The 14,814-nt window shown below is 31.6% G+C and overlaps 1 protein-coding gene across 4 annotated transcripts; it reads left to right on the forward strand.

The window, feature by feature from the left end:
* Nucleotides 1–220: 220 nt before the first annotated feature.
* On the forward strand, nt 221–9,416 carry LOC114392335 (uncharacterized protein DDB_G0287625-like). Of its 4 annotated transcripts, XM_028353424.1 has the most exons (8): nt 221–418; nt 520–630; nt 709–925; nt 2,017–2,286; nt 2,398–2,468; nt 5,451–5,796; nt 9,010–9,102; nt 9,221–9,416. In XM_028353424.1, exons 4-8 carry the CDS (start codon nt 2,017–2,019, stop codon nt 9,269–9,271), a joined length of 831 nt encoding a protein of 276 aa, XP_028209225.1. In that variant the 5' UTR covers nt 221–418; nt 520–630; nt 709–925; the 3' UTR covers nt 9,272–9,416. The 4 variants fall into 4 exon arrangements, with proteins under 4 accessions (XP_028209225.1, XP_028209222.1, XP_028209224.1 ...); XM_028353421.1 differs by having other exon boundaries at nt 2,017–2,468; XM_028353423.1 differs by having other exon boundaries at nt 2,017–2,468; nt 9,010–9,087.
* The last annotated feature ends 5,398 nt before the right edge of the window (nt 9,417–14,814 follow it).

Genomic DNA, 14,814 nt, shown 5'->3' on the forward strand with positions numbered 1-14,814 from the left:
TTTTAAAATAGAAGTAATAAATAATCAGGATCTGACGGCTCTGCAGATTCCGTCAATTGGAGTAACGCCGTTAGACAAATTAAACGGCAGAAATAAACGACGTAACGGGTTTCTATGTATGGTTCAAGCGAGGGTAAGCGAGAGCCGTCAGATCAGAGATCAACGGTCAACAATTTCCGGAGCGTGGCAGAAGATGTATATAAACAGAGAGCATTTCGTTCTATCACTGAGAGCAAAGACGAAGAAGAAACACCCAGTACCCTTCTTACATCTTAATTTATTTTTCTGAAGACTTTTTTTTTTTTTAATTTCTTCATTTCCACCATTTTCTGTTACGCCAAGCTGCGTCGGCGACGCGAATTGTGATTACTGAACGGTGAATTTTGAGGATCTGCTACGTTTTTCAACATTGAATAAGGTTACTGCAATTTGTTGCTATTTTTTCGTTGTGGATTTTGAGTATAATCGAATCGCTAATCTTGACGTTGTTTTTTTCGTCTCGTTTTTTTCTATTTGCAGGTGTATGTATCAGACAAGTATTTGTCAGAATCACATTGTTAATTCTCTTCTAAAGATTTCATTCGTTCATCTTCGGTATTTAAAGGCGCTCCATAATTTCTAGTTTTGCAGGTTTGTTTCAATTGTTCCATTCTTCTATTTCATGTTATGTGCTAAGTTTTTTGAGGTTTTCTGTTTTCGCATCTGCAGATACATTTTTCTCTGGAAAAATCTCTGAATTTCGGAACTCTGGACTATCTGCTAGATTGTGCCTGAGTTTGTACTTGTGGCCATGGTTGCAGATCGAAGCTCTGAAATGTCGTTATTAGTTGGATTTTAGAAATAGATTTGCATTTTTCGAAGCTTCAGAACTGAAACCAGCGAGCTTTTGTGAGCCTTGGGTTTTGACGGAATCGGATTAGTTTAGGTGAGAAGTTATGAATTTACTTGCCTAAAATCGGAACTAAGGTTATGAATTTCACCGTAATGTTAATCCAATTTCGTTGTTCGTTTTCAGTTCCTTGATTTTCCCCTGCCTCTTCATCTCTTTCTGAAAATCGAAAAACTGTCTCATTTTTCTTGTGGTTTCTAACATCGTGCAAGTTTTCTGGAATGCGTTGATTTTCATCCCTTACGGTTTCAATTTCATGATTTTGGATCTCTTCCCCTTGCAAATGTTTTGGTTGTTTTTTTTTTGTTCTTAATTTTTTTTTTCTATCGCTTACAAATATAGTGGATTTAAGTCAAGTCCTCTGTTTCTCTCTCTATGTTTCGGTTATGACTCTTTCTCTATTTCTATTTTCAATTCTTCTTTTTCTCCTCTTTCTTTCGGTGTTTATGAATCAAATTGTTACTCAATTGGCTCAAAGAGCAAAACCTGAACAGCAAATCTTACTCAACCGTTGATATCTGCAGACTCAAGCAAACCAATTGAACAATTAAAGAGATAAATAACTGCAAAGTCTAAGAAGAGAAGCCATTCAACCTTCCAAGCTCTCATGCATTTTTTTATCAGTTTTTTTTTTTTTTTTCATTTTTTCAGTTTTACACATATCATTCCATCAAATCATGGTTGAAAATCTCGCAGTCCATGTGCAGCAAATTGAATCCAATTATAAAATCGCTAAAACCCAGTTATCCCTCACAATTTTCATCACCCATTTCTTGTCTTCACCTTGGAAGAAGATGCTCACACCGCGCGATTCCCATGGTTTTCATTTTCATCTTCCTTTTCCCCTCTCGAAAACCGTGGACCCTCCAGCGCACCTTCGTTATCTTTATTATTACTAAAATATAGTAAGAAGCTAGTAGATGCGTAATGCATCATTAATATATGAAAAAAAAACAATAAGCTTGGATGGACACTAAAGCATGCCGTGTTGTTACGGTAGATAATACAAATCCAACACCAATTTGAAGTTAGTTTGTTGTATGTATGCATGTATGTAATCATATTTTTTTTTTGTTATTCCAGTAATATCCCTAGAAACTTAACCTCATTAATTGTGATGATGACAGATGGATAAAGAGTCTCATAACAATGGCAATAGCGTTAGAGAAAGAGACAAAGTTGGAGGAGGAGGGGATAATAGTAGTGGGGCCGGGTCGTTGTTGCTGAGAGGTGGCTCCGATGGAATGAGGCAAGCAACGACGTCGGATTTGGGGCTGCAGTGGGGTAACAGGAAGAGACTAAGGTGCATGAAGGTGCAGGTCAAACACGACTCTTCTTCTTCAAACAACCCGGTTCAGAGGACAACCACAACAACGGTTCGGGTGGATCGGAGAGTGGTTAGAACCGAGAAAGATTCTTCTTCAAATATTATTAGTAGACCCTTACCCACTATTAACAACATCAGCAACAACATTACTAATAATAACTTTCATAATAATAATAATCAGAGTAACAACGGGTATCTGAATCTCCGTCAACGCCCACCTTCCCCGCAGCAACCTCCTCCGCGAATTCTCAGGTATTTTTGTTTGCATCTTCCCTCGACTTTTTTTATTCTTACATTTATTTGTTTGTTTATTTATGCTGATATCAGTTAACCCAAAAAACAGTGTTGAGATCGTTAAAAATTCTAAATTATCTATAAAAAAATTAAATTAAGTAAAAAATAAATTGTGATTAAATTATAAGAAAGTTGGGGTGTTGGATTTGGAAACAAGTAAAACTTGGGTGGAAATTACATGGATCTAATATTGAATTCAAACAAAACTGATTTGATTTTTGAGGGGTTTGAATTAGATCCCTTATTTTGATTTTTGTCTTATTTTTTAAATATGATTTTAATTTTTTTAACAAACAAATTAATTTTTTTACAACAAATAAATTTTATCAATTAAAATAAGTGTGATATCCTAAATTATAATAAATTTTTATTGACTAGTTTTTATTTTAAAAAATAGTATTTAATGAATAAAAAGTCAAATATATAAGATGTATATTTTTTTTTTGTTAAACAAGCTTCATAAATCACAAGTGGATTTAAATTATTAGTTACAAGATAAAATGATTTTTAAATATTTTTTTTCTAAACATACAAAATAATAAGATTATTAATTTTTTGGGATAAAAATAACAAAATTAGTATGAGTTTAATATGTTTGCAATTTGATTTGATTTGGTTCGAAGATCGAATTGAGCTGAATAAAAGATACTTTTTTTTAGTTGTTTCTTAATTTACAGTTTGTTCAATGGTACGGGGGTATGAAATGATTTTGCTTGATTCTTGGACATTTTCAGAAAGATTTTTCTTTGTCTAATCGATGTTTCCGATAATGGAAATTTAATTTTTGATTTTATTCCTATCCAATGCAATGTTTTTGCTAATGGGTTCAGATCTAGTCAAATATCCGATAAGCATGTAGCAAATAAATTATTATTCGTATAGGATTTTGTGTGGAAGTGGTGGATTCATGTCTGCCACGAAATTTTTTGTGCGTGCGGGGGCCGACTAAATGCGATGAGGGCAACATGTAAGACTCTTGTGTCAGTCACAAAATCTTCAGCTTCAAATGGTATTGTGAATATTAAAAATTGGGCATTGAAGGGATATTTGCTGCATTTGGGCTGAATATTTATCATGACCCATCAGATGAGGCTTATATTTTGTCCACTCTCCAATTGGTTAGGTCCTCGTGGATGACGTCTCATCCAAATTATAAAGAAGAGCTAACGGTAAGTGCACGTGAGGTCGTTTGTCTTCTTTTCTTCCCTCAAAAATCAAAATTATTCATTTGGAAATTTTTGTTATTACTAATTTAGGAAGCTCGTATTAATGTGCAATGAGTAATGATTACCTCACCAATTTCTTCATATTGATTGTTTTCTACTAGAAGTGTTAAGGGTTAGTGATATTTAGACGCAAGTAAAGACAGGAACAGGCAACAGGCAAATGGTTGTGCTAGTTCTGAGTTGTGTGGGTTGGGCAGTCTTTGGTAACAAATTCTGATAATCTAAACTATGGTGAAGATCTAAATCCAACCTTTCCTTTGAAACAGATATGTTATTTAATCATAAAATTAAGAGGAAGGGATAGCGATCAGTCTAAAGATAGGAAAAGGTTTTAGGTTTTAGATTCAAAGAGAGAGAGTGTTTGGAAAGATATTTATAGTTATCTCACCCAAAAAAGACAAGTGAGACTTCAATTTGCTATCTGGCAAATGTAAGACTTTGTCTTAATCTATTCCATCATCCTCGATGTTTTTGCAACAAATTTTTTGATATTTCGTTGTTGATATTCATGATATATGACATTTGATATTTCATTGTTGATATTCATGATAAATGACATTTTATGGGTCTATGTATTCTCTCTGCAAATTGAAGTTTTATGAAACCCTCTCAAATCTTCATCTGGTATTTTATTTTATGATGTGTATTGGTTTTATCTCAGCTTTTTTATGCTTTTGTCTCACTGTGTATGATTGATATACACATACCAAACAATAGGATATGATGTCTCATGACCATGGAGGGTGTCCTTTTAGGCTTTGTTTGTTTTTAAAATGAAAATAATATTTTTTTTTAGATTTACATCTTTTATATTTTATTTTAATTTAAAAATTTATTTTTATTTCTAGCTTCTCAATTTTCATTTTCTAAATTTATCCATCCTTGGAGAGATCAAGTTTGATGACCTTGGAAAAGTAGCACTAAACTTAATCCTCCGTCATACCAGATGTCCAGATCATATTATAACTGCATTGCACTTTGTGGATCTCTAGGTCTACAATAACAACACAGTACCGGAACCCATCATTATCATGAGTATTATTACTCCTAGTCCCTAGTCTTTGTCGGGAAGATGGAATGGAGGGTCTCCTTCCACGTGTCTCTAAAGTCATTTTCTATAAGAAACCCCTTTTGTGGCCGTTGGATGAGGCACCAGGTGTCAGATCTGGTACGTCCCATTCTATACTTCAACCACGTAGGAAAGTAAATAAAATAGCCAATAAGCATTCTAGATCCAATGGCCCCTAACTTTCCGTGGAACCAGCTGTGTCCGTTATAAGGAATCAATGCACAAATCTCGCAAATATTCATCTAAATCTTTTCATCTTAGGAATAAAATAAAATATAAAATTAAAGACACACACCAGCCCCCGGTTTCTACAAATACCCCACGAAGAAGCCAAAAATCATCCCATATTTTACGCTATTCCGTTGATATCCCAACCTCTTCAAACCCTGCGATCTAGATCGACCCACAAGGTCAATTTCGTAAACCCACTACTCTCTCCCCTAAAGTTTTAATTTTCTTTTTTTTATTATTTTTATTATTTTTTTCAAAAAACAAAAAAATACTTCTCAATGCATATTTGTTTGTTTCCCTATTTATCACGTCGTGTTTCGCGTTCTTACGGTTAAGAAAGAAAAACATATGGGATAATAATCATATGTGGGTTTTGCTTTTGTTTTTTATTTTTTTATCATTCATCTTACTTAGGAATTCGGAGACTTCAAGTGCTATGAGAGGAGGCCAAAGCAACGGGAGTGTTAGGGGAATTGCCTCACCGGACAGGGGTGCGCACGATAAGAAGGGGACCCATAACAACCACCTTAATGACAATAATAACAACAAGTCTGTGGTCTCATCAGACACCGCGCACGAAAGCAAGAAGGGTGGTGGCTCGCCGTCCGGCAGTGGTGACGTGGCTCCGCCGGTGTGGCCGCCAAAGTTCGTGATTGCCTTGACGAACAAGGAGAAGGAAGAAGATTTTCTGCTGTTGAAGGGTTCAAAGCTTCCACAGAGGCCCAAAAAGAGAGCCAAATTCATACAACGAACCCTCAATGTAAGGCTCCACTAACCCCCTTTTTTTTATTTTTTTGCTTTACGTCATTTCCACTTTAATTTAGTTATTATTATATCTTCTTGATGAAGTTTTTCTACATGGACCATTTCCTAAATCATAGATTGCAGAAATCGATGCATTAGAAATATTTAAACGTAATTGATTGTTGATTGATTAAGAAAGCAAGGTTTTTTCACGTGACTTCAGTTTAGAATTTTGACTAAATGAAACGCTTTGTGAGAATTGCTTGGACAATGAACAAGAATGAATGATGGTATAATTTTCCGAAAAAAAAAATTGGGGGACTTAATTATAGTTAGCGCGTAATGTTTTAGTGACCATATTATATTTTGTGAAAAAATTGTTTTATTAAATTATACAAATTTTAATATGATTCATCTATTTAATTTCTAAGAAAAGAGAGTTAGATACACAAAATTCACTTGTTAATAATCAGACTAAAATTCAACATCAGGAAACGCTTCCAATTTATGAAACATACACTCCATTGTGGGATGTATGAAAGTGGAAGGAAGAGAAAGATAAAAAAAAAGAAATATAAAAAAGAGTAGTGATACTTGGAACTTGGATAAAAATCAAAATTCAAATATTCTATCAACAATATTTTTTTTTTATTTTTCTTTCTATCAAACTATATCAATCAAATCAATTATCTTTTATATATTTATCATTTTTTTATTATTGTTTTTTCTCTTTAGGTATATGTTATCGTATGAGGTGTCTAAGAAATATTTTTCTAGGAAGTATCATATGTATTAAATTATTATTTGATTGAAAAAGAAAAAAGAAATTAAAGTAAAAAATGATAGATATAATAATTGATATGATAGAGGAAAAAATACAAAGAAAATGACATAAAACAGAAAGGAAATACAGGAGAATAATTATTTATTCTGGGATAGAATGTGGCATGCCATTTATTTTGCTTCTTTTTTAAAATAAAAAATATTCTGTGGCTCTTGTACGGTAGTGCGCGTCCTTTCTTTCTTTTACTTTTTAGACTTCTGGCTGGAAAAGCTATAGACAGAGGGTTGGCAAGCTGTGGATGGGTTTACACGCGTCAGCGGAAGCTTGTTTCACAGCGAATAGTGTGGGTCCAAAAGTTCTGTTACGAGAACTCAAAAGTCCAAACTCCTAGGTATTTATTATTTAAACAAAATAAAAGTTCCTAAAAATTAATGATATTTTTTTTAATAAAAATCACGAAAATAAAGTTATAATAAAATGTACTAATTAATAATATTTTCCCTCAATTACCATTTTCTCAAAAAAAAGAGTAAAAATACTCTATTTACGATAACCTACAAAGCATTTATACGTAGTTTAATCTCACAAAATTTTAAAGATAAATTACTCTATTTGGTTCTTCAGGAATAATACGTAGACGTTGAAATTGTTTTTTTTTTAAAAAAAAAATTTGGTTATCCAACTAGTTTTTTTTTTTAAGATTTAGTTTGATATTATTATTTTTTAAAATTATACGTAGAAATCAATAATTATTTCTTTATTGAGTATGAATACGGTGATATTTTAAAACTTTGATGAACCCATTTTTTTAAAATATTTTAAGTATTTATGTGATTATTTTAATAATAACTTTTTTTAGAAATAATGTAATAATGCCTATAACTTAAAAAGTGACGAAGGTTTTTTTGTAAAAAAAAATATACATATAATTATTTTAAATTTCGTTCATGTTATTTGTTGTTATTATAACATCATAAAATTTATTTATCTTAGACTATTTTTTTATATGAAGAATAAATTAAAACAAGGAATACATATATAATCAAAATGATTTTAATCTTAAAAGAATTCTTATATGTTCAAATTCAAGTCAGAAGCCGATGGTTAAGAACCTGTCTAAATGCTAGCAAATCTAGTACTGGCGAAGCTAAGGATGAATTTTTTTTTATAAAAAAAGGAAATATATCCTAAAATTTGTGTCTTGCAAAATAGTAATTAATATCTTGATTCGGCATAGAAGGAACAGAAGACGCACTTAATTAGGTGCCACGTCCACATCCAATGGGGTGTGATCAATGTGTGATGCTGACCGGGTTTCTTTTTGTGGCATACATTTTGTTCATTTAAAAAGTTTGTGGTACACTAAATTAGGTGGGGAAATCTTATGATATTCTAATACTCGAGTATAATTAAAGAAAGGTGCTTTTTTTTTCTTTTTTTACACAAAAGAAAGGTTTTAAAAGGTACAGAACAATTTTCATAAAATTTACACAACCATAATACTAGTAATTCTTTCGAGTTTGTTGCAGGTATTCTGTTCATATGTTTATTTTTTCTCAACTAATAGGAAAAAAAAAAAGATATAAGAGAATAGAAACAAAGTCAATGTAATATCTGCTGTGATAAGAAAGGAAGACAGATAGATAGAGAAAAATAAAATGAGATATAGGGAGGATGTAAAATATGGATGAGAAAAATTCAGAACTTAATAAATTAAAGCTGAATGCAATTATTATTATTATTAAGAATAATTATATATGGATAACATATTATTTCTCTTTTTTCATATTATATCTTATATTTATAGCTCTCTTTTTTTTCCCTCTCTTTTAAGATGGCAAATAACAGGGTGTTCATGCATCTTTATCTAAGAACAAAAATATAGAAAGGTACAGGGAGTGTATATAAAAACGCAAGAGAAAGGAAAGTGAGAAAATCATAGTTGCTTGGTGTATTATTATTCACGCTATTTTGAGTTGGGTTTCTTGTGGGTTTGTTCATAAGGCTCTTAGTTTTGAATGTTCAATAAATAGACTTTACATAAACCACCAAAATTGAAGGTGGGCAACACCAAGAAGAGGGTACTCCTTGGTCGTGTTCAGGTTCATATCGTGACCTTGGGGTTTGGTTGCGTATGTTGAAAAGCAGGATTGGAAATGCTGGAATTAATGTCCTGTGAGTTGTGATAGGAATGATATGGGTTGTCCATAACAAGTAGTCCTTCAAGTTGATCTCTGAATGTTAATAAAATATATCAACATAAGGACTAAACCAACAATATTTCAGAGATTACTTATATAAGTTTATTACTTATTTTGCATTTGGTAGTATGACTAGTATCTTATTCTCTTGTTTATGATTCAGTTTTCATTTTTCATTGATGGACTATAGTCTAAACTTAAAATGTCCAACTAGCTGTTTTGTTCATTTTGGACTGTGTTGCAGCTCGTTAGTCCAGGTACATGGCTGTGCGATCTTACTCTGGAACGATATGAAGTTAGGGAGAAGAAGATATCCAAAAAGGTAGGAGAAAAAAAAGTAAGGACTTTAACCTGCTTCTGCTGTGTTGTGTATCATATCATAAGTGGCTAGCTAGTGTTTTTGTTCTTTTTTGCACGTAAATAAAGAAGCCTAATTTGGATTTTTTTTTATGCAGAGACCAAGAGGGTTGAAAGCAATGGGCAACATGGACTCTGAGTCTGAATAGAAAGAAGCAAGGCAATGAGTAAAGTTGTTTTATTTTATTTTTTTCTGTAGTCTAAGGGGTGTGAGAAATGTTGAGATATTGTAAAGCACGGCAATTGGCAACCAAGAAATCGAAATCAAATAGTATAAATTACTTTCGCTCTGATGACCCTGATTTTCTCATCTTTCTTCCTTTTTGGTCTAACATGATTTTCTCACCTTAATTTGGTGTTTTTGGTCCAAGATTAATTTTTCCTCGCAATTACGACAGGGGACCCATCTTCAGCTGAAGGATGACTTCCAGCTATGGGGTGTCGGTTTCCCACCTATTGGTGGACCCTCAGATAGGAGTCTAAAATAAAATCCACCGTAGGAAAAGGAAAGCCTCAAGAAATGGTTTTTATTAAAATTAGTGTGGAAATCTTGGAGGATGATATGAGTTCCAACCATGTTGACACACATGCCAGACCCCAATGACACCAAGAAATATAACTTTCACGAATGAGAAAAAAAGTTAGAGCAGTGATATCTCTCTTTATGTCACATTGAATACATGTTATATCTTTTTTTTTTTTTTACTATTTCTTTCTCATTCTAAGTATATATTAGCATTTGGAGTCACAATAAAAAAAAATATTAACTTATGGGGTGTCCATTTAACATTTTCAAAAGATTATTCGTGGTTCATTGTTTCATTCAATGTCACAACTTATGAACAGGGTGATAATTTTTAAATTATTGCCCTTTTAAACAATAACTTAATTATTAATGAAAACTTTTCTATAATTGAACTATTCAATAATGTTTACTGCTAATTATAGGTGTGGAAATGGCCTGAATATTTTTTATTCGGCCTTAAATTTGTGTGTTTGTTGTTGGATTGCAATTGTTTTAAAATTTCACATCTCTCTGACAATGATTATCCATGCTATGTAGTTGGTGTTAAAATAAACAAATATGCATTAAGACAAGGGTGAGTAATAAGGATTTCGTTTCTTTTTGTGGGCGGGGGCAGAGGTGTTAGTATAATTTAGGAAAATACTTGAAGTGAAGTAGGATTGATTGGGAATCGAATGAGTTTGAATTCTCAAGTGTGTGTAAGGATCAAAGAGGAAATTGAATCATCAAAGGACTGAAACATATTGATTTTTTTATAGGTGCAAAAGGCTTAGTGGAGGAGATATAAGGTGGATTGGGTCATGGCTGATTAAGGGAGAAGGAAAGTGGGAAAATTTTGATTAAAGAAACAATAAATGCATGAAACAATTTGGATGGAGTTTTTTTTTTTTTTTTTTCTAAGGTGGATGGAGTCTTTTGAAAATGGACCAAACGAATTTATCAAAAGGTTCTTGTATGGAGGAACAAAAGTAGCAGATAAAAGATATATTAAAATATTCATATTACAACTTTAACAAAAAAAAGGAAACATTAATTAATTTTTTAAAAAAATTTGTCACCATTTTTTTTATAAAACCAGTTTTTTATTCACCAAGAAAAAGGAACCAGTATAGTATTTGGTGTATTCATAGATAGTAAACGAAAAGAAGTAATGTTATATATTTTTACAAATCTTCTTAATATTATAAGGTTTTAAATAAAAAATGAAATATATTTAATGTTTTAAAAATATAAATAACATTTTTTGGTACATGGAGAATATTGTTGGGAAATATCTGGCAATGGAGTAGGAAAATACACACAAAAAAAATAACACTTATAGTATAAAATCAGTAGGAGAATATTGTAGGAAAACTTGGAATTATTGAATTAAATGTTGGCAAAAATAACATTGTGAGCATGATAGATGTCTACTGGTTTCAGTGTTGCTCAGTAAAGCCATTAAGTTTTAAGATGTAACGGCAAGTGCTCTAAGTAGACAAAGGAACATAGAATTGAGGTTGTCTGGAATAAAGTTTAAAGGGGTTCATTTTATAGACTCGATGCACATGATGCCTACGTAGGCAAACCATAGACCACTACTTGTTCTGTAATGCATCAATTATCAAAGACAAATGGGGCAACTGAGTTTGTAGGAGCATGAGGGATATTGGAATTGACTTTAGCTTTGTTGCGGATTTTAAAGAGTTAAGGAATGAGCTGGTCTTTATTTTATTTTAGTTTTTTCCAACAAATGTTAATTTTGTTAGCAGAAAATATCAAATTTATATAAAAAAAAATATTTCTTAATTATCTAACTCATCTTATGTTTTCAAAATTAGCTGGTCTTAGTTAGCTCTCCAAAAGAATGGCCGATCAATTAGAATAGGTAGCAAAGATTGCCCCAGTGAACGCACTCTTCAAAATTCAAAGAGAAGTTATGGAGTTGCTTTTTAAGATAAAGAAACTACTTCGCAAAAGTGAAAAGAATCATAAGAAATGTTTGTACTTTTAAAATGTTCTTATAATCACTTTTTTTTTTTTTGTATGCATAACACTTTTTCTTTTTTTTAGTATCTCACAACAAAGAGATTCCCTTTTTAAAGAATGGTTAAACACATGATTGTTGGTTTAGGGGCAAGATGCCGTTATTCCTTCTTGTGATCATATAAAGACAGCGAAGCATGGAATAATTTCAGGAATTGATTCATTATTCATATTGGGTACTTTTTCTTCTTGGTATGTACACCAAACGCTTAATTTTAGCAAAATGAATCCTAGCACTGATTAATGCTATCACTTTTTACACATTTTCTTAATAAAAATATATCAATAAAGTATTAAATGAAAATATGAAAATTGTATTCATAGAATGTCTTAAAAATATATTTATAAAAAAGGCCAATTGTATTGAAAGAATACTAATCAAACCCTTTCCATTTCCAAAACCAAAGTCTTTCCAATCCACTGAAGTAATTGGGGGTTATTTTATTTTTGTTGGAGTTGCTTTCAGACACAAGTCTTACTACATAGGAAATGACACCACGTCTCTCTTTAGTCCTCACTGCCAGATGCCAATATTGTTTTTTAATTCATAAAAATGTCGATATTGTTTTACCAACGTGTCGCAATTTAGCTTTTAATATGCAAAAATTATTTTCTAGTTTAGATTAAAAATGTAAGAGTACCACCACATAAACGTCTGGTTCAAACAATAAAAATAGCAGTTATGGGCTCTTTACTGTATAGATTCAATATAAAATAAAATTAAAAAAATTTAGTAAAACATGAATTTAGAATTATTCTTGGTGTAGTAATTGACAAGCTTCCGTTCAGGAAGGGTCAGGCTCGCACGAAATTTACTAAAAGATAAAGGTCAAAAGGTATATTTCAAAGAGCTTTAAGAGCACCTAAGAAAAAAGTGGCCACCAACTCATTCTATTCTATTCCAAGAAACGTAATTCAGAAGATTTCGTTTCAATACTGTTAAGTGCCAAATAATTTAATATATGATTGTCATCTTTGCAAAACGTGTTATTGTGTATAAGTACTATGCTTCCTTGGTTCTTCATGTTTATTAAGTAAAATAGTATATAAATTAATAAATAAAATAGGAGTATTACTTAACTATTTAAATGCTCAATATTTTCTCAAAAAAAATAATAGTTGAATCAAATCACATTCAAATTAATTAATTTATTAAAAATAACTTTTGATACAAAAAAATACTGCTAGTAAGCTACAATAAATATAGTTTCTTGCTATTTTAAGATAAAAACTAAAAGTCCGGTGTTATAAAAATAAAAGTGATACTCTCTAATTTCAATTAATTCTCGTGTCCAAAATAATTATAATTTTGTTAGCCGAAACAAACACAAAATCATAGCGCGTGGTCAATTACACAGATCCAACGGTTTGATTTCTTTTCGACAAACATTGAATCGAATTGAACTGAAATCTTCGACGAAGAAACCACGTTTTTCAGAGACATTTCAGTTTCAAATCTACGTCAAACCAATTCATCGCTACCAAAATTAAAGCAGCATTCACAGCAAACTCGACAAAATAATTTTAGAAAAAAAAAGGAACAAATAAAACAAAGAAATCAAGCTATTAAAACAAAAACGAAGAACAAATTTGAATATAAAACAAATCGATTATGTACTAGAACCAATGATAACAACAATAAGAATACTAGTCAAACCATAAAAGCAATATAGATCCAGAAATCAACATATCTAGCAATAATCGCTACATAGCAATATCAATAGAGAGAATTATATACTAATGCTACTCAAATCTCGGCTTCTACTAAAAATCCACAAATAAAATCCATGAGCTACGCTCAGATCCGGAGTGTAGATCCGAACGCGAGAGCGGCTCCGGCGGCGAGAACACCGGCGACGAATGACGGCGACACGGCGGCAGCGGGAGAGGTAGGGCTCGGAGCCGGAGCTTCAGCGGCGGAGATGACGGCGACGAACACCGACATTACGACGGCGAGGAACAATGCTTTGGAGAAAGCCATTGGTGAATTTTGCTGAAACTGTTTAGGGTTTGGGGTTTGTTTCGTTGGGGGCAGTGAGAGTTCTCTTTGAGAAGAGGAGAAAGCAGAGGTTTTATATAGAGGGAGAGAGAGAGGAGACGTTACGGGCAGTTCGGGTAGCTGCCCGCCTGCCCGAAGTACAGACTGGCAATAGGTCCGTTGCCAGCTGCATCTACTTCTGAGAAAATCAGATTTCACATGACTGTTTATTGCAACGACGTCGTTCCGAATGAAATCCTTGCCGCACTCCCACTCGCCCCTTCTCACTCACGCACGCACGCGCTCTTTTTCATTTAAAATAATTAACTTTGATTATCGTTTCGGCTATATAAGGTAAGATTCCTTTTAAAGTAAGTAAATAAAAATATATATTCTTTACTTAGTTGTATCGAAACTTACAAATAAACATATTATTACTTATTTGATTTCAAAATAATTTAACTTTAAATTATTTCCTCTATTTTATTTTTTCTGTCGATTAGATTAGTGTACACATTTGAATAATGATTAATTATATTAATTATCATTAAAATAATATATTTCAATAAACCATATTTATTTTATAAAAAATTAAATACATTGTACAGTTACAATTATATGTTTCTTAGTATATTTATTTCTAGCAATAAATAAAAATATTTTAAAAAATACTTAACTCATTTTTAATATTTGAAAAATAATAAATATTTTGATAAAAATATTTTTAAAATGACACATAAAAGAACACAAAAAAAGAGTATCATTATCAGTTTTTTACATAAAAAATAAAAAAAATAAATATTTATCCAAATAATGCAATCCAAAAAATATTTACCCTAATAATATAAAATACTATAGGAAGTGAGAAATTAATTCCCCTGAACCAATTTCTCACTTTTTTTTTTAGTACTTAAGAAACCAATTTCTTAGGGAATCGATTTCATAATACTAGTGTTTTTTTCTTTGAAAACTATGTTATGAAATCACTTCTCCAAGCAACCGATTTCATAACTAGTTTTTTATTTCTTTTAATTTTTTTTGTTTTTTTATTTGTTTATCTAAACTTTTATTTATTCTTCAATCATGTAAAATATCATTATATCCACAATTTTTTAATGACAATAAAATGAAAAAAAATAAAACTATTAATATTATATAATTTT

The sequence above is a fragment of the Glycine soja genome, chromosome 17 (assembly GCF_004193775.1).
Source record: "Glycine soja cultivar W05 chromosome 17, ASM419377v2, whole genome shotgun sequence".
Classification (NCBI taxonomy): domain Eukaryota; kingdom Viridiplantae; phylum Streptophyta; class Magnoliopsida; order Fabales; family Fabaceae; genus Glycine; species Glycine soja.

Excerpts from the sequence above, each read along its gene's own strand:
- LOC114392335 (XM_028353421.1), top strand. The coding sequence starts at position 2,017 with ATGGATAAAGAGTCTCATAACAATGGCAATAGCGTTAGAGAAAGAGAC. Across the intron at positions 5,797-9,009 it reads TCATACAACGAACCCTCAAT|CTCGTTAGTCCAGGTACATG; the intron begins GTAAGGCTCCAC and ends ACTGTGTTGCAG. Across the intron at positions 9,103-9,220 it reads AAAAGGTAGGAGAAAAAAAA|AGACCAAGAGGGTTGAAAGC; the intron begins GTAAGGACTTTA and ends TTTTTTATGCAG.